The sequence below is a fragment of the Eulemur rufifrons genome, chromosome 8 (assembly GCF_041146395.1).
Source record: "Eulemur rufifrons isolate Redbay chromosome 8, OSU_ERuf_1, whole genome shotgun sequence".
Taxonomy (NCBI): domain Eukaryota; kingdom Metazoa; phylum Chordata; class Mammalia; order Primates; family Lemuridae; genus Eulemur; species Eulemur rufifrons.
The window spans coordinates 106,614,624-106,640,476 of record NC_090990.1 but is presented as its reverse complement, the minus strand read 5'-3'; the positions used below and the strand labels follow the sequence as shown (position 1 = coordinate 106,640,476).

Here is a 25,853-nt window from a genome sequence, read left to right as displayed (position 1 = left end):
GTCTTGTGACTCAAAAAGAGACATGCACTGAGTGACTAATGTTTTAAAAGGGCTGGCTTCTGTTTTGACAACTGACTGGCTGATGGGGAAGGCAGAAACAGAGATGATTACAATAATCCTACAGAGAGACACTTTCAACATTTAGCATATTCTTTAATCCCTTGGGTACTCCCAGTCAGTTGTCATACACACACACACACACACAATCTGCAGGCAGAGATTTCAAAGGCTTCTCTTTTTAAAAGACAGAAGATATTTACAGGGAGGCAGAGGAGAATCTGGCATTTGTTTGAAAATTGATTATTTTTTCTTTCCCTGCCTCAGGGTTGGATCTTGGCATAAATCTTCACTTCGTGAAGTCCCAGATGGACACGAAAGTACCAGACAGGGCACATCGGGCTGCACATGCCACCTGGCAATTCCTTGGTCTTCAAAAGTAGATCACCAGCTTGCAGTTCTCCCAGGCCCTCTGCCTCTCCCGCCTCTCCTTCTCATTAAAAACTTTCCCTGAGAGTTCCCTGAGAACAAGGCAAGAGATGCATGTACTACTTATTTATGGATTCCCTTCTGTTGAGGTAAAGGAGAAGGATGTCAAAACTACCAACCAGAACACTGTATTGAAAACTGTGTGGGGAAAAAACTTAGACTTAACTATTATGATTCACTGAGCATTTACGCCCAGCCCATAGACAAAGGCCACCTTGCATCTGTGTCAGGGGTGAGGTCAACTTCTGCCCATCTGACTTGTCTTATTTATTAATAGTTCACATAAAGTTGACCCATTTCTAATTTCTCTTGGAAAAGGAGCGGATCTACCAACACTGGGCCTGCCTTCCCACACAGGGGGATAACTCGCCTCCTTCACACAGAACATGCAGGCGTCTTCCAGTCCGCCACGGTCCCTGCGGCTCCCAGTCCATGTCGCCCCCGCTCATTCTTGTATTTATCATACCTGCCTGGCTCCCTGTAGGCTCTGAGGCCACTACCCTTGTACAGACCAAGAGCAGACAGACTTTCATTTCTGCTTTAAGACACAGTCTTGAGAAACCTATCGGCTTCAGCACACAATTCATTAATTTGTGGTGACAAGCTACTAACTGGCTGATAAGTCACTTTTGCCTCTTTGGGCTTTAGTTTCCTCAAACATTTGTAAAAGAAGGACATGAATTTCTAAGGTTTCTTGCAGTAACTATGCAATTCTATTCTAACAGATGCTTAAATGTAAAACGTATTTTAATATTCCCAAGGATCCGGGGTACTTTCCAGACATGATCTCACCCCATCGTCCTTGCTCTGCAGATCCACATTATGGATCAAGAGCAGGCCACAACATGACAATGCATATCAGCCCCACCAGACACCTCATCTTCTCCACCCACTCACATCCACTCAGAGTGTGCTGCTTGCTTGGTATGAATCAATAACTGGAAGTTGGGAGGTCACCGTATATGGGCACTGAGTTAATAGGTGCACTCATAGTCTCTCAGGAGATTTTTTAAAAGTCACTTTAGCTCTATTAACAGCTCAAGTTCCCCCTCTTATTGCCAGAGAGTGGAGCTCACTCAACTGTTCCAAAGGTTGGGAAGGAATCTGATGCTCCCCAAGGGAAGGGGCTCATAGTGAAGAGACACAGAGTGCATGTCTAGGGGATTGCAATTCGTGACAACATTTGATAAACCAAAGTGCAAAGAGAATTGGGGTGTGGTAGAGACAAACTCCAAACCTGGCCACACACATGCATGCGCACACACACACACACACACACACACACAAAGCAGTATTATATTGGTACATTCTTCTATATTACCCAAGTCTGGAAAAAAATTGTATATCCTTGTCCTAGTTTCTCAAATTTGAGTGTTTCTAAATGTTTTCTTAAACATCAATCAATGAATGACTCATGCTCAGCTAGCATGTGGTTCACTGGGCCACTTACAGCTCTCCCACATAGATGTCCACATATAATATTTTCCCCATGATGCTTGTAATTTAAATTTTCCTTTTCCTATGTAAATTAACTGTACTTTTCCCGTCAATAAGCCTTCCCTCTCTCTTTCTCCCCACCTCATTGATCTGTTCAATGCCAATACCAACTCCACTAAAATCACATGTATTTAATGTTCTTGCTTCACTGGAAGAACCAAGCATTTTCCAAGTACAAGCCACTCACGAGCTGTTCACCTACTTGATTTCTGCGTGGCACATCACCCATATTTTCTTGATTTGCTGAGAAGTAGCTATTAAGCTATTAGATTCAACAATATATCAACATTCAATATCCCATATTCCTTGTTTTTTTCTGTAGTATTCCAGGGTGATTAAGTTGAGCATGATCAGAAAATAATTGCTCCTCTGAAAGCCATCTGCCACCCCCTGATAGTCTGATGCTGTCAAACTGTGCTCTGATGATTTCTTCCAGTAATTTTCTAAGAATGGTAGTTTCATCTATGAATGTACACTAACTGGAATGGTAAAGGGTCACTTTAAATGGGTTATCCAAGGCACTCAATTTTGCTTTGCTTGAAACTGGCCACTGAGACAGCTCCTTTCAATATTCAAGCATCTTGTTGGTCCCACATCTCCTTTTGAAAGATTTTCTATCTTTAAATCTTCTTTTTTTGTTTGTTTGTTTGAGACAGGGTCTTGCTACATTGCCCAGGCTGAACTTGAACTGCTGGGCTCAAGCAATCCTCCCGCTTCAGCCTCCCAAGTAGCTAGGACTATGGGCAATGCGCCCAGCCTCAAGCTTCTTTTTTATATGGTTTTCTTATCATAAACAAAAACTCAGACAGGGAAAAACAATCTGCTATAGAGTACTTAGAGCAAAAACCTGGGCCTTTGATTGCTATTTTTAGGGTTTTTAACTCCATTTCATAAACATTTATTGAGAAGTTTCTTATATAACCATGCATGGGAAATACAAAGGTGAAAAAATATATATATCCTGTCATCAAAGTACTCAGAATCTATTGGTGGAGGCAGACACATGATTCAAAGAGATAATTACTAGAAAAATGAGATTTAACAGGGCACTACAGAACATAAATAAGATTGTGAAATTAATTTTGTTCTGGTGGGGAGGGGGTCTAGGAAATCTATAGAAAGCAGAGAATATTGAATCCAGGTCTCGAAGGATGGGTATAAATACACAAGGAAACATATAAAGGTTCAAAGATGGGCAAATGAATGGGGTGTTCAGGACTTTCATTCTGTTTCCCTCCCATGCCCCGGGGCCTGCACCATCATACTCTGTTCCCTAGGACCCTTCCAATCTCCATTTTCGCTTTCCCTCCCCCACTCCCACCTTCCTGCCCAAGCTCTGACCCTTGGGTGGGAATATTAAGGGAAAACAAGGGTGAAAACCATTTCTTCATTTGCTCCTCCCTCCTCAAACACTACAGCTTCATCTAACCATTTAGAACCCTCTGTGAGGATTTCAACAAACATCAAGAAAGGGTCGGGGGGTAAGATTTGCATGACATCAAAATGCCTACAGATGCAGACCAGAAAAGACCCTGGAGAAGTGAACAGCTGGAGATTTAGGGTGGTGGAAAACACAGGTGAGTATCCCCCACTTTTTTTAAATTATTTTTTCCCAAAGCTTTCATTTTTATTTTTTAAAAATGAGGAGAATATATTTTGATTTCCTTGTAATTATAATAATGACCTTGATAAGAGATGAACTACATAAGGGATTAGGCTCTATGGGGCCCTCTTAGATAGCAAAGGGCGTGTGGCATGACAGGAAGGTTGCTGTAGTTTGCTGTTTATTGGGGTCCCCACAGTGGTGGGCACTGAACCAAACACACATTCTGTTCTAATTCCCATATGCTTAAAGCTTGCTTGACATGAGTTGCTACATTCCAGTTTAAATGGAATAACTCTTTCTAATGTTCAAAGATCCAATATTCATATTTTTTATTTATATGCACATTCAATCCTGGCAAATACAAAAGGGTTAGAAGGACAACTGTGGCCTTTTTGTTGTTGTTAACATGTGAAGTTGTGGCCCTGACAATTTATAAATGGTAGGATTTCATAAATTGTGTCAACTTAAAAACAAAGACATCTACAGGTAACAATTTCTGGACCACCTGTACAAACTTTACATTTCAACATGTTTTCTTTTTTTTTGAGACAGGGTCTCACTCTGTCACCCAGGTGAGAGTGCAGTGGCATCATCATAGCTGCCCCATCAAGCTCCTGGGCTCAAGCAATCCTCCTGCCTCAGCCTCCCAGGTAGCTGGGACTACAGGTGTGCTACCATGCCTGGCTCATTCTTCCTTTTTTGTAAAGATGGGGTCTCACTCTTGCTCAGGCTGGTCTTGAACTCCTGGCCTTAAAGGATCCTCCTGCTTCAGCCTCCCAAAGTGCTAGGATTACAGGTGTGAGCCACCATGCCCCAACATATTTTCTTGCACTGCAATTCTCCTCAGCACTAATCTTGCCTTAAATAGCCATCATCATTATCATGAACAGCCATCACCACCCACCACCAATGCTGCCTCCACAATTTACTGAATGCCTGATACCTTCCAGCCATTATCTCATTCAATCCTCACAAAATCCTGGAAAGTAGGTACCGTTATCCCTATTTTACAGATGAGAAAACAAGAGGCCTGGAAGGATGAACTAATTTGCCTAAGATCACAGGGCTAGTGGGTGTCAGAGCCTAAACTTGAAAACTGTATCTATCTGACTCCAAACCTTTATGCTTTGCACTGTGCCCTATCTCTACCCATGCATTTACTGGGAACCTCCTTTGTGTCTGCCTTGACTCCAGGGAAATGATCCCTGAGAGCCCAAAGGAAAGGACTACTTGCTGTGCTAAGGAGATGGGATTTAGACTGAAATCCTGGCACAAATTCGTTTCTTGGAATATCAATTTATCCCTGATGGACACAGCTTACACTTGAGTATTTGAGTATTGGTATAACAGATGCCATGTGACAAATGAATTAAAATCCTAAAAGGGAAGCGGCTAGTATGACTCTTTACATAGGCCCTATCCTGAAAATGAATCACCCATCATTTTCTACTTCCCTATTTCTAACCAAATTTCCCAAGAATATTTACACCTTCCCCAAACCTCTTCTGTGGTAACACTTGGCATTGGCCCTAACAGACAAAGGGAATACAGGAAAAGGCAGGAAAGGTGTTAGAACAGACTCAAAGTACAAAATGCCATTAGCGAACAAGCTCTGAGACTTTGGCCTTCTCAGGTCTTTTTTTCTCTTGCCAAGACAGACACCGAGTATATTTTTTATGTTCCAAATGTTGCCAAGTTCCCCGCCCCCCCCACCCACCCACCACTGCAGCCACCATTTGGCACCAAAATTGCCAAAATACATATTGAAATGCAAATAGGGTAAAAGTCACAGATGCAGAGCCCAAGACTATTATGTAGTAAATACAGCGAGATTATCATTTTTTCTCATCTCAAGACCTATCATTATAACCTCTGCAAGCTAGGATGCTTAACTGGCAAAGCCTCTCAGAACAGAGAGAGCGTCACTGTGAGCCTCCTCCTGCATGCTAAGTGTGAGCTGACTTGGCACTGGTATGCAGACATCCTCTTTTCTCCATACAGCCTGCAATTACACCCTGCACTCAGCACAGTCTCTTCGCTGACAGTGACCACCACTCTTGGGATGCAGTTTGCTGGAGTGCTTAAGTCTTCGATAGCCACAGTGAGTTACAAACATCACGGTGAATCTGCAACAACTTATGCAACTTTTAGGACCTTTTTTCTTTTCTTTTCTTTTCTTTTCTTTTCTTTTCTTTTCTTTTCTTTTCTTTTTTCTTTTCTTTTTCTTTTCTTTTGCTCCTGCCATAAATCTTTATCCTAAAGGAAACTGAAATTAACATTAGTTGTCTGGGTGCTATCCAACAAGGTTCAGAGAAACCATTTAATATTGTAAAAAGGTAAAGGTAGTTCAAGTAATTATTTTCTTCACTTTGCCTTATGAGGTCATCATACATCCAAATATCTAATGAATTCTCCTCCACCTGCCCTGAATCAGCCAAGACACGGATGTCACTCTTTCAAAAAAGACATGAAAGTAACATGCTTTGGATTCAGTCACCTCCCCCAGGGATGGTGCGTGGTCTCTCCACTCACCTCTAAAATTTACTATTTACTTTTTACTTTTGGTCCTGGCAATACATTCCACAATACTCAGTTCTCATTAACAACTAATACTCATAGGCCACTGGGGCATGTTGAGGCACTTGGCTCAATCTTTCTAGAGGCCTAGATTGAATGTTAAAAATAGGTGATTTTTTTCCCTTTCCACTTAACTTTTATGGTCACATAATCTTTCAGTTTCTTTTCTTTGTAATGTCTATTTTTGATAATTTTAAAAGAATTACATGCTCCTTGTAGAAATTTTGGAAAGGAGAAAAGTATATAGAGAAAAATAAAAATAATTTTAAAAACACTACCGCCTAAAGGCAACACTGATAAAGACTTTTATGTATTTACTTCCAGTTGTTCTTCAGTTTGTTTGCCTATGTAAATTCTACAAGTAGAAATAATATTGAACATACCACTTTGTATCTTGCTTTTATTTATACCATTGAAATGAAAGGTTGTGAGGAACACGTTCTCAGAGGAAGAGAAAGAATCAGGGGAAGGGGCAGGTGGGAGGAGGAGGAAGAGGATGTCTTAGCAGCGTTATAGACCTGCCGGAGATTAAAAAGAATGAATCTGCAGTCTTCCTTCTCAGTATGGTTTTATAATGTACTAAAACAAAGCTTATAGAATCCTAGAGGGTAATAAAATTGATTAAGGGCTGCCAAGGCTGGGGGATGGTTAAGGCAGTTAGAGAGTCTACAGCAGTGCTGAGAACATGATTCAGACAGCTGACCTGGAGGTCTGGGCTCAGTAGGAAGATGAATACAGAGCAGATGGCCTGGAAGATGAGGCTTGAGGAACTGGAATAAGTGATGAGACAAACTAAACATTCAGAAAAACAGAGAAATGGGGGACGTGACCCATGGTCAGAGAATGTAATTCCAGAGTTAAGAATCCTAAGAGAGGAGCATCCCTAGGAAAGATGAGCTGCAAAGGATGGCTGTGTTTACAGTACACTGCAGTGAATTCTAGTTAAGGAACTTGTGAGATCAAGGTGTGACAGTGATATACAGTCATGCCTTGTGACCCCTTGTGAATGTTGGCGTCTTTAAGGAAGGGGTTTTACATCATTCACTATCATGTGTCCAGCCTTTATGAAGTCTAAATCGTAATGGGAATTTCATGCATATTTCTGAAACCATGATAAATACATTTTGAATGTATAATGGCATCAAGCTTTGAAAACCTGCTGTATCCACTCTATAGTAAGGAGACACCTACCAAACAGATATGCACATCAGCCTTTCAGGAAATGTTCTCTGGAAAGTTCTTAATTGAGGATCTGCTGAGTGGTAGAAACAATGTTAGATGCTGAAGATTTAGAGACAAAAAAGAGTCCATTCTTCCACTAAACTTAAAGCATGGAAAATATCAAGTAAATCAACTAGCTACATGCTATAACAGAGTAGCCATAGTGTGTTCTGGCTACAGAAAATACCCAGAACTAGGTTCCAAAAATAATTCCAGAGGGAGAAAATGCACAAGCTAACCTCTGAAGGCTAAACAAAGTTACCCTAGCAAAGGCAAGGCTAGGTGTGTAGGAGGAAACAACTGGTGTATTAAGGCCCACTCATAATAATTTTAGCTCGGGATGAATAAAGTGGCAATCACTCCACAGCCAGCTGCCTAGATCTGCTGGCAATAAGGCTGCTCCCATGGTGCCAGTAACCTGGAAACCTCCCTGTGAGGTACAGAGGAATTGAAAACCGACTCAGTTCCAAACTTTACGTTATCACTTGCTGGGCACAAATATCAATTTCTTCCTGCTCTAAAAACATATGTTGACTTAGTTTTAAAGCAGCATATAAAGGGTGCAATCCCATAACTAAACACAGCATCTATTTTCTTTTTTTCTCTTTCCTTGCAATAGACATCATAATATGTAGGTATCAGTTTGATGTAATTTTCATACACTTTTCATCTACTACAGTAATTTTCATCTACTTTTATTTTCTTATATCAAAATTTTCTGTTTATTATCATTTCAGGAAAGTAATAGAGATTAATAGCAACAGTGAGCATTTTACCTAAAGAAGGGTAAAAGTTGGGAATGTTGCTATGGATTCACCTAGGACATGTCGCTTTATGTCAGGGTGCCTCGTTTTCCCCCTCTGCAACACAGGGATTCAGGTCTTAAGAAAGATATTTAAATCAAATGGCATATCCTTCTGATGAGACTATAGCTTTAAGCAATTTGCAATACTCTTTCAAAAACTAGAAATATTTGACACAGTTATTCCACTTCTGAACATCTATCATTGAAAAATAATCCTATGGAAGAACCTAGATGTTTATCAAGTATTATTTATAATAGTTAAAAATCAGAATCCCACAGGCCTCAGTATAGGGTAATGATTTTTTAAAGTATTATAATTCCATAAGACATGTTACTCTATGCTGTGAATAATAATGTACTGCATATGGAATGGAAAATAAATATATTCTTAAATTGTGTGAAATGGTAGAAATTATTCAGTTTTCTTTGTCAGTCAGTAGTTATTGCTTTTTTATACCCCTTCCACCTTGGCCATGATGAGAAGACACCAGTTGCATTATTACCTCTACCCTAGCTGGCCTTGGAGAAGCCAAGAAGGAAAGAAGTTTGATCCGAATGTATTAATAACAAGCAGAAAAGGACTGAAGATAATGAGATGGGTTAAGGGAAGATGAACCACAGACTACTAAAGTGCTATGAAAATACAAGTTATTATTGTTGTAAAATTCATTATAAATAGTCTATGACTGGTGCTTTAGCCACAAGGGCTCAGAAAAAAGAAATTCAGATCATGCTTGTTTTGCTGGCCACAGAACTCAGAAGATGCCCTGAGACTGAGGAAAACAAGTACTCAGTGCATTTGAATGTTTTAAAATAGAATCGCATAGAGCCACCTTGGGTCAACATGACATCTCTTTTTTTCTGGACTTTCTTCTAACTTTAAAATGCTATTTGCATTTTTGCCAGAGACAACTTGTGGAATGTTCTGAGCCCAGTTTGGAATTTTATTTATAAAATAGAGTAGATTTCAATAGGACTAGTGTCCCAGAGCATCCACTGAATGGACAGACGCTCTACACAGTCTTGCAAACATGGCTCTACACAGCCTTGCAAACATGATCCTGCAGCCACCGTCAGGCGAGCCAGCCAGGATGGAGAGGGCACCGTGATGAGAGCCAGCTTATCCTTCCTGAGACGAAAACAACCCCTTCTCAGTCCTTTGGTGTTTTCAGTACAGTCTTTGCATGTGGCTGAAGGAAGTGGGGGGACGTGGAGGGGTGTCTATACTGATCCTGGTATGCGGGAAATAAGTAAGAGTGAAAGCACTAATTGAGGCACATTCTCCAAGCAAAAATCCAAGTAGTGGCTATTTCAAAGTAGACCAGAGTTGCTAAAGCAGAGGTTTTCCTCTTCAAAATGCAAAAAATTAATTGTTAGCAGTGCTGAATATTAAACAAGACATTCAACATCTAAAGATGTTTCAATAACGAAATTATAAAAACAATCAGTTTCCTAACACAGAAGGCTATATGCGAAGCACCAGCACCACAGTAAGCAAAGATATTGGAATTAACCAGACCTTCGTACACTAACACATACTAGTTGTGTGAATGTGAGCAAATCACTTAACCTTTCTAGCCTCAGCAGCCACATCTATAAAATGGGGGGAAATGCCATCTCTGGTTGTAACTATGCATTTGTAAACAAGACTCTACTCTCTATGCATTCAATGAGAAATTAATGTCCCTGATTCATCCAGGCTAAACGTTTATACAGAGCAGAATAAATGCCAATAAGCTATCAATGGGGATCTGTTAAGCACAACACAGTCCTCTTACTTTAAGGCTGCACTTTAACTGTAGGGCAGAGAAGAAACAAAATAAAAATTCATAAGTTCTGAAACTGGACCATTATTTTTCTGGGATATTACTTCCATTCTTCAAATTTTCACGGACACAGCAGGAAAATACAATTAATGCTTACATTTTATTAAATCAAATTACAGGGTAATATAAAACAAAACAGACTGATTTTCTTTTCTTTTTTTTCCTAACCTTCAGTCTCAGAGTTTGCCCTTAAATATTTCAAGTTCCCTTTTTCAGGAGTTATTTGTTCAAGAAAGTTGTATATGGTTCTCCTGACTTTTATTCAGCTTTCCCATATGTTAGAAACAAGAACATTTCCACCTAAAAGGGGAAGAGAATTAGTAATGACTTTTCCAGCATTTAACAGTATGGTAGACTAAAATAATGGCCCTCTAAAAATATCCACAGTCATAATCCCCAGAACCTATGAACATGCCGCTTTATGTGGCAAAAGAGGACTTTTCAGATGTGATTAAAAATTTTGAGATGGGGAGATAATCCCGGATTATCTGGTTGGGCCCAGGGTAATCACAAGGGTCCTTGTAAGGGGGACACAGGAGGGGCAGAATGAGAGAAGAAGACGTGGTGATGGACACAGAGGCAGGACTGATGCCACTGCTGGATTGGGGCTATGAATCAGGAATGTGGCAACCTCTAAAAGCTGGGAGGGGCAAGGAATATATTCTCCCTTAGAGCCCTCAGGAAGAACAGTCCTGCTGACACCTTGGTCTTAGCCTAGAAGACCAATTTTCAGAATGAATTCTGACCTCTAGAACTTCAAGGTTATAAGTTTGTATTGTTTTTAAGCCACTAAGCTTGTGGTGATTTGTTACAGCAGCAATAGGAAACTGATACAAAGAGTGACTCTGAAACACGCACAGTCTTTAAAGCAGAAGGTATAGGGAGTTCCTAGTCCAGATGGGGGAAAGCTAAAAATTTAGAGCAGTGAAAGCTGCTTGTCTGATTGATACTAGACCTACCAGGTGAGGAAACTACCCTCATCATCAAGTTCTTCCTCATCTCCATGAGCTTACTCCCTTGACAACTCTTACCCTTTTCATAGATATCAATTTGATTAGTGGTCAAACAAGCTTTGTGTAAGGCCAATGTATGTATGGGAAATTTGCTATTCCAGAACCAACCATGCTCTCTCCAAATGATTTCACTGAAGAGTATGGCAACAGTCAGGCTACACCCCAGGGGGGGGGGGGGCTACCACTGAGCTGCAGACAGGCAGATGATGGGCAGCAGGAAGTAGAGCATCTCCAACTTTGAGAACTCAAATACCCAGCACCCTGTCCTCTGTAGGTAGATTAAGCAAGATAAAGGGTACATAAAGAATCCCTCAGAATGAAATTTGGAGATACAATCACAGTCTTAAACTAATCCGTAAGCTTAAGAGTAACCAAGGCAAGTACTCAGCTTCAGAACCAACTCAGAAACTGAGTCACCTATAAGATTCAACTCAAATAAAGTGATTAAGAGCATAGGTTTTGAAATTAAATTGCTCCAGACTGTATCTCTTCCTTAGCTGTGTGTGTCACCCTAGGCAAATTATTTAATCTCTCTAAAGTTCAATTTCCTTGTCTTAAAAATGGGCATAACAACATTTACCTCATAGGGTTGTTAGGATTAGGTGAAATAAAGTATGCAAAGAGATCAGCACACAATGAAAGCTTAATAAATGGTAGCGATTATAGTTAATATTTATTCTCTCAATCCCCCAGCCACTGTGCTCCCAGGGCAGCCAATGCATATCTCTGTCTTACCCCTTCTCTATAAAAATTCACAATGATGAGAATGTAAAGTCTTCAAAGGCAAAGACTCAATCTCATGCATTATTTTGTTCTTAGCATCTAGTATAGTGTCTGACCTGTTTGGGCTCTCACATTTTCAACAAATGTTTATGAAGTGATCTGATCTGTGAGTTGGAAAGGATCTGAGATGTCAGCCACAATCTATGATTATAGGATTTTTCCAACTGTGACCCATTAGGTGGTGAAATAAACTTAGTGAATCACAGCCAGCATTTGTTTTTTTAAAGAAAAAAATAGAAAATATTGGAGCACAAAACACATAGCAAGGTTAGGCACTATTACATGAAACTTTTGTTTGTTACATATATAAATGTAGTTGGTTGCAATGTAAATACATTTCTTATTGTGGGTAGAGGTTAAAAAAAAAAAAAAAAAAAAAAGCATGAACATTCTGAATGTTCCACCTTGCCAGCATTTGGTATTTTCTATCTTTTTAATTTCAGGCATTCTGATATGTATATATTGGTATGATACTGTGCCTCTAATTTATATTTCCCTGATGACTAGTAATGTGGAGTGCCTTTTCACTATGTCTCCGCCCTTTGGATACCCTCTTTAGAAACCTCTTTTGTAATCACTTCAGAAAACAATCTGGCAGTATTTACTAAAGCTGAACATGCATTTCCTATTACCCACAATTCTGCTTCTATTTATTTACCCAACAGAAACATGTACATATGTTCACCAAAAGATAGGTACAGAAATGTTCACAGCAACACCACTTATAATAGCTCCAAACTGGAAATCACCCAAATGCCTATTAACAATGTAATGGGTAAATAAAATTGAAATATTTACACACAATAGAATCCTATTTGGAAGCAAGAATAAATGAACTACAACTAAACACAACAGAGTTGAAGAATCCCAAAAGCATAAGACTGAGTGAAAGAAGCCAGATATAAGAGTACATGGTATATAATTTCATTTACATAAAATTCAAGGCTAGGAAAAATTAATATATGGTGTCAAAAATCAGGATAATGGTTATCCTTGGGGTCATCAGAAGGGTTTCAGCGATGCTGATAATGTCCTCTCTCTTGATCTGAGTGCACATCACATGAGTATATTCAATTTGTGAAATTAATTGAACTGGAAACATATTTGTGAATTTCTTATGTCTGAATGTGTCTGAAATTGTTATATAAACATAAAGTTTAAAAAGTTAATAAGTAATACTTTATTTTAAAGCAATAAAAAACACTGATGGAGAGGAAGGATCCCTGATATACTCACTCTGATTAGCACCAAGTGGTCATCTAACATTTGGTTGAATAACTCCTGGGTCAGGAACCTCTTTCCTGACCAAGTAGCTCACTTGTTAGAAGGTGTTTCCCTTACACTAAACCGTAACTTGCTTCCCAGCAACTTGCTCCCTTACGTTGTTCTGTCCTCCTAAGAGATGCTAAATTGATTTAATCCCTCTACCACCAACTGCTCTTCAGATGTTTGAAGAGAGCCTCCATATCCTCCTGTCTTCCAGCCTTCACTTCTCCAGACTCAAGAGCCCCAGGTCTTTTGGCCAACCCTCAAGGGATGGCTTCGAATTCCCTCCTTTCTCTTGATTGTACTTCTTTTATCCATTGATGCCCCAAACAGAGCACAGTCCTCAGGAAGAGTCTGAGAGGTGCAGAAAGGAGCCAAAAGTAGAATCATCACTTATAAATCTAGATATTATACTTCTATCAATACATCCTAAGCTTCAATTTGCCCTTTCTTTAAAATTTACATTATACATTCTGCTTCTGTTGAAACTTAACAATCAACTATAATACCCCAGGTCTTTTGCATAAGTACTGTTAATTAAGCTCCTTGTGTTTCTGTAGTCTTCACTCTGTTAGGAGTCAGAACACTCACTTGGCCCCACCCCAATTCTCCAAATCTAAGTCTTGGAGATGGATGAGTATCTGTTATGGAAACATCTCTGGAACAAGTCTCGACACCCACCCACCCACTAAAAAACAAAAATGAAGTCTTTATCTCAATACATGGTCTCTTATCCTTACCCCTTCCTTAAAGGAGCTTCACTTTAGAGTATGTTTGGGGGAGGGAGAGGGGGATGGAGAAAACACTATCTTACCGGCATCTCCAAAATCTGAACTAAAGGCAGACTGTCGCCTGGCCTCAACAAAGCCTGAGCAATGTAAGCTACCCTGATCTCTTTCTTTCTCCTTCCCTTTCCCAAAGTCGGCTCCAACTGGAGGCTCCAGAAATGACTATTTCTGGGCTCTGCTCACTCAGTCCTTTGCCTTTGTGTGACTAGTGGAGGATGAGGCTGAGAAGGAAAACGTGGCAGGGTGCGAATAAATCTGATATCGTTCAAAGTACCCGAAATCAAAGATATCTCTAAGAAAGACCTACTGGAATCCCCATAGGCTGTGAAAAAAGAGAGCATCAAGAACAAGGAAAAGACAAGAACATTTCTACAGAAACTTCCAGGCAGCCTCACTGGGTATTTTTAACATCAAGACTCGGTGGAAGGGAGATTCATTGAGCAAGGGAGACACCAGAGGACAGAACATGTGCAGGAGGACCGAGAGAGGTGGGCTGGGAATCCGGGAGGGCGACGCGACAGAAAGGAGAGGCTGTCAAGGGCCCCCAGCGGTGAGGGGCGACCTCCCCCTAAGGGCGCTGGGGGAGGGGAGGGCGGAGGACCACCTAGTCCAGAACGCGCCAGAAAGCAGCAGCTCACCTACCTCGTCCACGTCTGTTCCATTTTCCAGGCTCTTTCCAGGCTCTCGGGGCGCCCCTCACCCGGGCGTGGAAGCAGCCTGGGAAAACGAGAAGCCTTGCCCACGAATCTCCAGCGCAAAAAGCAGCAGCTTTTTCCTCCCCAGCTCCTTCTTTCTGCGTCGGCGGCGAAGGGAGCTCTGCTTTTTTAGAAAACGGATTTGACGTGGCCGAACCTGCCGCTAACAGTGCGGCTGGCACAAGGGAGGGACTGTTCTCCGTAGGAAGCTGGACTCGGAGCGGCGCCCGGAGCGGTGCGGGGAGCCGGGCCGGCGGGCGTGTGCGCACACACTCCCAGGCTGAGACACGACTGGCTGGCACGAGTTGCTCGGCACCAGCTGAGCTGTCAACCGCGAGGGAGGCGGGGCTCGCGACAGCCTGTGTGCTCCCAGAGAATCAGCCCAGGTTACAGCTTGAGCACACCCTCCCGTCTCCCCTGCCCCTCTCTCGCTGGCTCAGATGAATTATGCTGGCAGAAGGGCAGAGGACTTAGAGGACGCCGTACCAAGCCCTGCCCTTTACCCATCCCAGTGAAGGGCCTTGAATAAAACCAACCAGCCGTAGGGGGAATTTGGAGAGGAGGACCTCTTGCGTGTCTGCATCACCCCGCCCTTAGGTAACTCCGGAGACAGAGATGGAGTCTAGGAAGGTTTGGGTGCAATCCTGGCTGAATGCAGATGTGTACATGAAATAATCAGAGGACACAATGTTGTTTTCCTAGAGATTTTATATGACAGTTTCACCATTAATCTAAGGACAGGAAGCTTCCTTAGGAAGTGAGGCATCCTAACAAAACCTTGCAGCCTTATTAGCTGCCTGCATCTCAGACATCCCTGATTTTATGGTATTCTACTTCCTTGCTTTTCAGTTTCTCCAGCAACTGGGCTCTACCACTAGCTTCAAGGAGGCAGAGGATTCCTGAACTTCCCAGAACACTAGAAAAGCTTCAAGGCAGTAGCTGTCAGGACCTAGACTCTTCCCTGTGACTGTTCTAAGACCGTGGAAAAGGGTCCTTTGGAGATGGCATTGCCTGAGACCCTGTATCACCTACTTATGTATCAAAGTTTAAACAAGGCAGACATGCTGTACTTAGAGTGCTTATATCCCTGAAGCTCATTTTTAGCTCTAAAATAAAACCTTTTTTATTAAGTGACATAATCACCATTATTATTTGCATTACCACTGACCTTTTTTTAACTTGCAAACAGCTTTATAAAGCCCATATGTGGCAACTTTGATTTAGCTATACTTGTTTCACAGATAAGTCTGAGACCCAAAAAGGCTCAAAGTCTCTGTAGAGGTTCTGATATAGGATGTCTTCTCCTTTGGATGGCCCCAGAGATATGTTCTCTGAATTTCCAAAGATATGACCAGCAAGGATTCTATAGAATGAATTTATTCATTCAGGTACCCTATGCATTTAACTCAGGAAGAATCCTGGCATGACTGAGTATTCGCAAGACTATGGGGAATCTGTATTCTTGGGACAAATTGTCATCTTGCCTCCCATCTGTTAGACTAGTTCCCCTACTTACCAATGCAAAGTAGGAGTGGGAAAAATAGGATAACAAAACATTTGAGGGTTCAGAGGAACTTTCTAAAAGTCCCCTAGTCTAGAATCCTCCAACATTTAGTTTGTAGTTAAGACTACACTGCTTCTGAGCTTAGAATGTTACCAGGAAAAATTAGGTCCAGCTTGATCTTAGACAAGGCTCACAGGCCACCTGTCTTGAAAAGAATCTCCTATTGCCTCTGAGGCAAGAAAAAAAAAAAGGGGCAGGGAGAGTCAGATTTCCATCCTTCATACCAAAGTTGGTGCTATATTTAGTTTAGTCTCAAATCAAATTATGGGCTAGTGAGTTGTGGAGAAGAACTCTGTCTACAGCCAGACATGCATTACATTCAAGAAATGATTCAAGGTGAGCTGTGAGGTCTCAGAAGTGAGGCTAGAAAATATGCTTATTTATTTTTAAAATAATGTTTTTAAAATTTAATAACACATTCATTTCGAATGTAAAAATTTAAAAAATACAGAGAAGTACATAGAAAATAAATTACTCATAATACCTAGAGATAATCAATGTTAGAAATTTGTTGAGTTTCTTTTCAGTCTTTTAAAAATGAATCTTTTAACCCAAACACTGACTCTCTCTTATACATGAGTATATCTTGAGACATTTCTTTGTTGTTTTTAAAATTATATTTATCATCAAAGAACATTTGTGTGTTAGATTTCAAAAGAAAAATATTCATACCTATGACCACTCCTCCTGCACAAATGTTTAAATTTATATATATTTCCTTTAATCATTATCCATATATATTACATATCTATTTATATACTTACAATTACAGCTTAGGCATAAGTTTATGGTCTCCTTTTTTCATTTATTGAATATTTGTCCACGTTGTTAGAGAATGCCCATATTTATTATTCTAATGATTGTATAATAGTTTATAATACCAATAGAACCACAGATTACTTAATAATATTCTTGTTTCTAATATTAGATTCAGAAATAATGCCTTAATGAAGTTTATCTGCCTTATTTTATTCTTTTGAATTATGCTATGTTTGAATGTGTGCATTCCTCCAAAATTCATATGTTGGAACCTGTGTGATAGTCTTAAGAGTTGGGGACTTTTGGGAAGTAATTAAATCGTGAGCACTTCCACCCTCATGAATGGGATTGGCACTCTTATAAAAGAGGTTAAAGGGAGTGCTCTAGTCCCTTTTACCCTTTTGCCCGTCTAGCCATGTGACAACACAGCTTTAGTCCCCTCCAGAAGTTGTAGCAACAAGGAGCCATCTTGGGAGCAAAGAGCAAGCTCTTACCAAATGCTGAATCTGCCAGTGCCTTGATTTTGGCCCATCCTCCAGAACTGTGCGAAATAAATTTCCATTATTCATAAATTACCTGGTCTAAGGTATTTAGTTATAGCAGCAGGAATGGACTAAGACAAATTATTTCCATGGGATAACTTCTTAGGCATGGGAATGTTAGGGTAAAAGATCTTTCTAATTTTGTCATCTGTCATAGCCTCAACAACACTAGGATTTAGCATTTTAATTTTTCTTTTAATAGATAATTTAATAGTTATAAGTTATTTTAGATCTATATCTAGACCTATCTATTTAGTATATAAATAATTTAACACTATCTCATTTTACTTTACATTTCTTCGAATACTAACTAGTAAGTTCCCATTTCATATGCCTACTGCAAACCATTACCTCTAGTAGCTAGTCTCATGAAATCCTTCTGTGTTGAGTGACCACTGGTCATCCTTTTGCTGAAACAATGCTGCTTAACAAAGAACTCCCAAATATCGGTAATGTACAATAAACATCCATTTCTCACTCGAAGAGCTGTGGTTTTGGTACGGATACATTGAGCATGGATCTAAGTCTGCTTCACATCTCTCTCATTCCAGGACCCACTCTGAAGAAGCAGCAGTTACCTGGGAAATATTATCCTCATGGCAGAGTGCAAGAGCGAAGGAGAGTTGGCAGAGACTCATGATGTCTCTTAAAGTCTCTGCTCAGAACTGGCACACTGTCCCTTCTGCCATATTCCATTCACCAAAGCAAATCATAAGGCCAAGTCCAAAGTCACTGGTGCAGAAAAGTACAGTCTGCCCACAGAGTGCAGGAGGGGACAGTGAATATTTGTGGAACAATAATACAATCTACAAATCACTATATTTGGTGCTTTCTGGCTTTTTGTTAAGCTTCTCTCCTTGTGTCTACATGATAACTTTCCCTTTCCCCCCATCACTTAAAGTTAGCTGTGGCTTTTAACCAATGAAATGTAACTTGCTTTGGCCACTGAAATATGATCTCATGTGGTCTCATGTGTTTATTTCTGGGTAGAAAGTAGACATTTTTAAGGGCCAGTATGCAATTGGCCCCTGTCAATTTCCATTGTCATATTGATCCTTAAAGAACAATACACCGTTAAGATGAAGCTTTTATCAACCTGGGTCTCTGAGTGACTGTGATAGTCAGAGCCTTCCTGATGACCCAAATTGAACATGTGAAATGAACAAGAAATACACTTTTGTTATATTAAATTACTGAGATTAGGGAATTGTTTATTATTACTGCAGCATAACCTGGTCTATCCTGATATATTATTTTGTGTTCCCATTTTGGAGATGGAGGATTGTTAGGTTAAAAATTACACATCTTCCTTCTTGTATATCTGTTCCCAGTTTTCTGGATTAGAACTCAAATAATCTGGGTAGATGATGTTGATAAATTAACCAGTTATGTTATTCTGTCCTAAGTGTGCCACTCTTAATTTGGTCAACTTATTGTGCTTCAGGAAATACCTGAATTGATGACAAGGTGCAGCAAATAGAAAGGTGTCACTCAGCTCCAAATATTCCAACGAGACTTTTACCTTTCATTCAGTTATTTTTAAAATTCCTTTTCCCTTTCTTCTCTCCAACTTGATTCTGGGTAAAAAAGACTATTGATCTTGATATGGATTACTGCATGACCTATAAGGCAATAATAAAAATAACCATATCTAACATATTTTTGCAAGATTCTCCTCTAAAAGCTTTGTGTGTATCAACTCCTTTCTTCTTCACAAAATAATCTTATGAGGTAGGCTCTAGTTAATCTCTATTTTATAAATGAATAATGTGGAGCACAGGCAAATTATATTGCCTACATTCTCAAAGATGATATATGGCAAAGCTGAGATTTGAAACCAATCAGTTTTGTTACAGAACGGCATGCCTACCCGTTATGCACACTGCTTTCCTAGTCTGACACCGAACATTCACTGAGCATTTACATAGGAGGACAATATGTCTGCAACGCCTGTCACTTCGCTGATCACTTGGCTAGTCAGCATATGTCTCCTTGGTCCCTCATAGCTCCAGTCCATCTCTCTAACCTTGGGTTAAAAAAATGTCCTTTCCTGACACAGAGGAATCATTCTGAAAGCAAGGATACAGTCTTTGTGGTAGATTAAGGGTGACCACAAATTCTTTGCTACCTCTCCGATTGAGGTGGATCGTTATAACTCTCCTCCCTTTAATCTGGGCTGGCCTTAGGGACTTTCTTGACTAATCAGATGCAGCAGAAGAGATGTCTAACTGCAAAGGCTATGTCAATAAGAAGTCTTGAAGCTCCCATGTGAGACTCCTGGGACACTGGCTTTAAGGCCTGCACTGCCAGATTAAGTCAAACTATCATGCTAGAGAAATCAAGTGGAGAGGCCCTGAGACTAACATGGAGAGAGGAGGGGCCCTAGTGTAACCACACCAGACCAATCTGGCTGGACTTTTATGTAACAAAGTTGTGAGTTGTTTCTCAGTTGCCATGGACCCCCAGATTGAAGGACACATAACCTGAGCATGCCCAGATGAACCAAGTGTATAACCATGGGTGAAATCTAAGTATCCAGACCAAGGAGTGGGAACTGAATTAAGAAGTAGATACCACATGACAGGATCCAGTATCCAAAAGGATTGAGCCCTGGTGTCACCCCATGCCAGGATCCAGTCAAAGAACGTTTCCTGGCATCACCCATCACAAGATCCTACCAGATCATGTCTCATTACCCTCTGACTATAAAACCCGCCCAACCCCATTGTTCGAGGACACACTGCTTTGGGAACTATCTCTGGTGTGCCTGTTACTTTTGCCAAGTAATAAAACCCCCTGCGATAACCACCTTGGCTGTGTCTATTGACCTGATACCCACCAAGAGAATGAAACTCTCTGTTTGAGAGGTAACACAAGCTGAGCCCAACATCCAGCAGCTCCCCGCAAGGTGCCAGGCATGTGTGTGAAGCCGTCCTGCATCAGCTGGACACAACTGAGCCAGCCTAGCTGTAGCCATGACAGCATCAATTTGCCCTGCTGAGCCATGCTAGGATTATTGATTACCAAAATCATCAGACATATCAAGTATTTGTTGTGTCGTGTCATAAGTTTTGGAGTAGTTTACTAAGTAGCAATAGATAGCTGGAATCAAAATTGGTATCTGGAAGTGGGGTGTTGCTGTAACAAAAACCTAAATGAATTGCAATAACTTTGGTATCTGGATATAGCAGAAGACAGAAAGGCTCGAGAAAAATGTTACTGCACTCAGGAAGGACTTTGAAGAGACAACTGAGAAGGACAGTGAAGAAAATATTATTGGGGGCTGAAAAAAAAATGACCTGCGTTATGTAGTGGAAGAAAGTTTATCAAAACCATTGTCTTTGGGAATGTGGAAAATAGAAAATATACCTAACGAATGGGAGTATCCTGCTAAGGAGATTTTCAGGAAGAATTTCAAAAGTGCTAGTGGGTTTCTTTTAGCTATTATGATAAGGTAGATAGAAAAAGATAGGCTAAAAAAAGAGCCATTCAGTTTTTAAGGAGAATTTAGAGGAACTATAAAGAGCCAGGATCTGCTGGGTTCAAACGTCAAACTCCTTCTCATCCCCAGTCTCTCCGAACAGCAAAAGCTTTCAAAATCAGAACTGGCTTCAGAGAAGAAACCAAATCCAATAGGTGACTGCTATAACCCTGGTTAAGACCTCAAAAAGTTTTAAGGTGGTGCCTCATATATCCTTTCAGTTAAAAAAGAAAAAAGCCTCTAAGAATCTTAAGGGTGTGCCTCTCCGTGAGACAAAAAGGTTTCACATCAGGCTCACAGGCAGCCCTATCAAGGTGAAAAAAAAAAAAAGACCTTGTTTCAGAATGAAATGTAGGTGTGGCTTTTGTCTAGAGGAGTTGATTATAAATTAGTACATAAGATGTCCTTAAAGTTTTTAAGTGAATTGTACCCACATGCTCTGAAAGAGATTAAAGACAATACAGATTGAAAAGATGCCTTTGGACCCTCAAACTGCTACAGAGAAGCAGCAAGCTGAGAAAGTTACCCAGCCCAAAACAAGCATCATTTCTTATGGAAAATGAAAAATGACTCAAGAATGGAACCAAGAGCCCAGAGGGCAGACCAAGAGCCAGAGAGAATCATTTTCAGGAGCAGGACAGGGCCTTAACCAATGAAGTGATAATATGTGCTCAGCTAATTTCAAAATTGCTGTGGGTTGGGCTACTGACTGCTATATGCTCCTGTTCTCTCACTTTTTAAATAGGAGTGTCTACGACAGTTACCTTATCTCTGTCCCACCACTGTATGTTGGATGTGAGAGGCCAATGACTTCAGATCAAGAGGAACTGTAGTGAAGGAGTTGTACCCCAAGAGCCTCATCATTCCCTGAACCTGAGTTAGATGGTGTGAATCGGGACTTCTAGGCTGATACAGTAAACATGATGAAACTTTTGGGGGCTTTGGTACAGAATGAGTTTATTTTGCAAGTGGCAATAATGTATGTGGCCAAAAGAAAGAGGAATGTGTTAAAGATGGCTACAAATTCTTTGCTACTTCTCTTACTGCGAGGTGGAATCTAGTTCTCCTCCCTTGAATCTAGTCTGGTCTTAATGACTTGTTTGACCAATAGAATGCAGTTCTAGGTCATAAACTTCTGAGACTGGGTCATAAGAACCCTTTCAGCTTCCACCTCGGCCTCTTAATATACTGAGCTGCTATGAAAGAAGTCTGACTGCCTCTCGAGGGGAGAGGCCTGAGACCACTGGTGGAACATCACCCAGAGGTCCTCAAAGGCATCAAGCATAGCAAATGAAGTTGTTCTGGGACCTCCAGAGCAGCTCAGCCTTCCCCTGAATACCACCGAGTGACCCAGCCAACAACACATGGGACAGAGAAATTGCTTGGCTGAGATCTGTCCAAATTCCTGACCCACAAAATCATAAGATATAATAAAATGGTTGTTTTAAGTCACTAAGTTTTGGAGTACATTGTTTATGCAGTAATAGACAACAACGCTTTAACATGTACACAATAATTCTGATACATTGTCTCATTCATTCACTCAACAAATAATTACTGAGGATTATTATGTGTCAGGCACTATTTTTTATGCTAGAGACACAGTAGTTAAGAAATAAACAGCAAAGACCCTATTTTCATGGAGCTTACAATCTGCTGGTATAGATAAACAATAAACAAACAAATAGCTATAATATGCCAAAGGGTGATAAGTGCAATAAAGATGAGTGAGATAGCATTAAGAGAGCATTCCAGTAAGGCAACCCTCTTTTATAGAGGAGAAAACAGAGACTTAGAGCAATTAAATGACAGGCTAAAAAGAGGAGCACATTCCTAAGAATAATAATACTGGAGTTTCACATGGTGAAAAACTGTCCGATAGAGCTCATAAATGCAAATCTGTTATATGCATTATTAGCAGGACGGGGGAACCTAATGGGCAGAACTGTGGCTAGGATGGATGTACCTGGTTACTTAGGCCATTCAAGTAACTGAGAGAGAAACAGTTGTATATATAGGACAGATCTGCCCTTCAGTAGCTGGAGCGTTGTGGGTGGGGGTGACGTATGGCTCTGAAGACTATACATAGTAGGCAAAGTGGCAGCTGTGCCTCAGAGTAACAGAGTTCAGGACCAGAGCAGTTTATGAGAGACTGGAAAACAACCCTTGGGATGAGCAGAAACACTTGTGAGGGGGCCAGGGGACTTTGTAAGGGACTTCATTTCCTAAATAAACAGGTGGGAGTTCAGAGATAGCTAATGCTCATGGGACTTAATTTTATTCCCACAAGCTGACAAAACTCAGGGACAATTTAGTTATCTTAATTCATTCAATTTAACATGAGTTCGACAAACATTTACAGAGCATGTGCTAGGCATTGCACTACATGTTGAAAATCCAGTGTGGAAAGCCAGGTTTGTATTTATCAAACCATAATACAAATCAGATTGGGTAAAGTGCTAAATAAAGTTACACACAAAGCAGAACACAAAGGCAGGAGTGATTAATTTATTTGATAGAGAGGTTTTCATAAAGAAGGCAGCATCTGAGTAAGATACTGAAGTATGCTAGCAATACAAAACTTTATTATATATTAGGATTGCAAAATACGGTGCTTATATTTAAAAATTATTAGCTTGTTTGAATCATTTCACAATGTGAAATCAGAACATCACATTGTACCTCATAAATATATACACTTATTATTTGTCAATTAAAAATTTAAAAAATAGTATTGTTGAAAAAAATTTAATTTTCACTGGCAGAAAAAAAAATGTTCCTGGCCTCCCCCGGGTGACTGCCTAGGGTCCCATTCATCTGGAAGAGCAATGCAGTGTAGCTGAGGTGGTTGACAGACATTACAACAGTCAAATGACTGGCTGTAGTGTCAGGGAGCCCGGTTCCAATCCACCTCGCTGTCAATTTCCAGCCTTGTCATTTTGGACATTACTTAAATTCTGTGCTTTAGCTTACCCAGTTGTAAAATAAGGTTAATGATAATAACCACCTAATAGGGTCACTGTGAGAACAAAATGAGATGATAAATGAAGTGTTTAACTCATTGCCCAGCACACTTTAAGCATTTTATAAATCATAGCTATTTTCCATTCATGTTTGCATACCAGGCAGGATTCCAACTCTGTATAGCAGTCGTGAATTACAATTTCCGTTCTGCTCCAAACTGCTCTCTAGTGCTAGGCCAGTGACCCAGATTTTCCATTTCTCAGCTTTCTGATTTACCATATGAGACCAAAGCACTGGTGAAAGCTGAGTAAGTGGGTTCCCTCACTTGCTGGCCAGAGCTCTAGGGAGCAAAAAAAAAAAAACAGACATTTCTTCTATCTTGTATTCCTTCCCTTATCCCCAACTTTCTTCCCGTGTCTTGAGGAGTGTGTGTGGTGGGGAGGGGGGATGTGGGGGTGTGTGTGTGTGTTTATTCAGACCTCTCTCTTTCATTGGCTAGCCTCTGCTGTCAGCTGTAACAAAAACCTCGAGGAAACAAATTATGATCAAGCCTTCAGACAGCTGGTGGTAATTTACTCACACAATCCCCCTCATCCTTTCAACACCCACTATTTATGTGTATCTGATGTTGGAGGAGGGGAAATCATGCAAGAAATATGGTATGTAAATTTCTAGGAAAGGGGTTGGAATAGTGAGGAAAGACTTGCATGAATTACCTGAATAATTCTCTTTGATTTGAACATAGATATCAAGTCTTAAAAATTGAAGAGACTGATGTTAGGGTCAATAAATAAGTTTCTGGAACCAGAAACAATACTGGAATAAATTCATGAATAGCTTCCAAGGTATTCATAACAATCACACCATCACTAAAATCTGAATCATTTTCCAGGATGGGACAAGTAGTTCCAGTCCAAGTCCAAGGAATATGTGCTAATCAATCTAGGCTGGTTTAAAATCCATAAGGATGATGATAACTAAATGGAATGCATGATCCTGGTCCTGATCTCAGATTGGATTCTGAATTAGCAAAAAATATTGCTAAGGACAAGATAGTCATGTATAGCCATGGTCTTGCCTTTGTTTCTTGTATCATGCCATCTGCTAGCCAGTCTCGAAAATGTATGTAGTTGTGTGTGTGTATGTGTGAAATATATATATGAATGAAACATAACACTGATTTTTAAAACTTTCCATTTTGAAAAAGATTTAAAAATTTTAGACATACAGAAAAGTTACAAAAACAGTACAATGGAGTCCTTTCACTTGATTCATCAATTCTTAACATTTTGCCACTTTTGTTTTCTCTCTACACACGTGTGCACAAGCGCACACACAATCATTAATGTCATTTTGATAAACTATTTGAGAGTAAAATGCAGATTTGTCACCCCTAAATATTTCAGTGTATATGTCCTAAGAATAATTAAAATTATTAAATAACTTGGATCATGTAAAAGAATATACCACCCCACCGAGGTCAGCTTTTGACTATCAAACATGTGCTATGAGAGAATCCACAGTATCTGCAGTGAATTACTTAACTAATAGCAGGAGCTACCCCCGATAGATATTTGGCTTACATCTGCACAGCTGTGAGGGCTCATCAAAATAATCACTCTCCGGACAAAGGCAAAATATACAACAAAGACAAATTTACTCTTTTACACTTAGAACTACTGGAAGCCAATTTTCTGGCATTTTAGAACAGCTGTTTTGTCCTTTCTTCCAGCTGGCAAGGGTTCAAAAATACTAAGATCCAGCCTCACAAAGCCTCACACGATGAAAAAAAAATTTTAATGAGGAAAATCTCACATTGTGTATTCATTTTTGTTTTCATTTTCATTTTAGCATATAAGAAGTCAAAATACTGAGCTGTGGCATACAGTATCAAACATCTGGCAATTCCAGACAAAAGATGAGCAAACCTCAACAGTCTTTTACCCCTGCAAAGTTCAAGCGGCTGTAAGAGTCAATCCC

The 25,853-nt window shown here is 40.2% G+C and overlaps 1 protein-coding gene across 27 annotated transcripts in view; it reads right to left on the bottom strand.

Moving 5' to 3' along the window:
* Window positions 1–25,853, bottom strand: part of LOC138390872 (myomegalin) — a 201,279-nt gene that overhangs the window by 158,908 nt on the left and 16,518 nt on the right. For 14 of the 27 annotated variants that reach the window (XM_069480767.1, XM_069480766.1, XM_069480763.1 and 11 more), the window contains exon 1: window positions 14,511–14,819. The exons of 12 other annotated variants lie outside the window; for them this stretch is intronic. In XM_069480767.1, coding sequence (XP_069336868.1) covers window positions 14,511–14,530 — 20 coding nt within the window. In that variant the 5' untranslated portion in view covers window positions 14,531–14,819. Of the gene's footprint in view, window positions 1–14,510; window positions 14,857–25,853 lie in introns of those variants that run through there. One more of the 27 variants, XM_069480760.1, reaches the window with a different exon arrangement.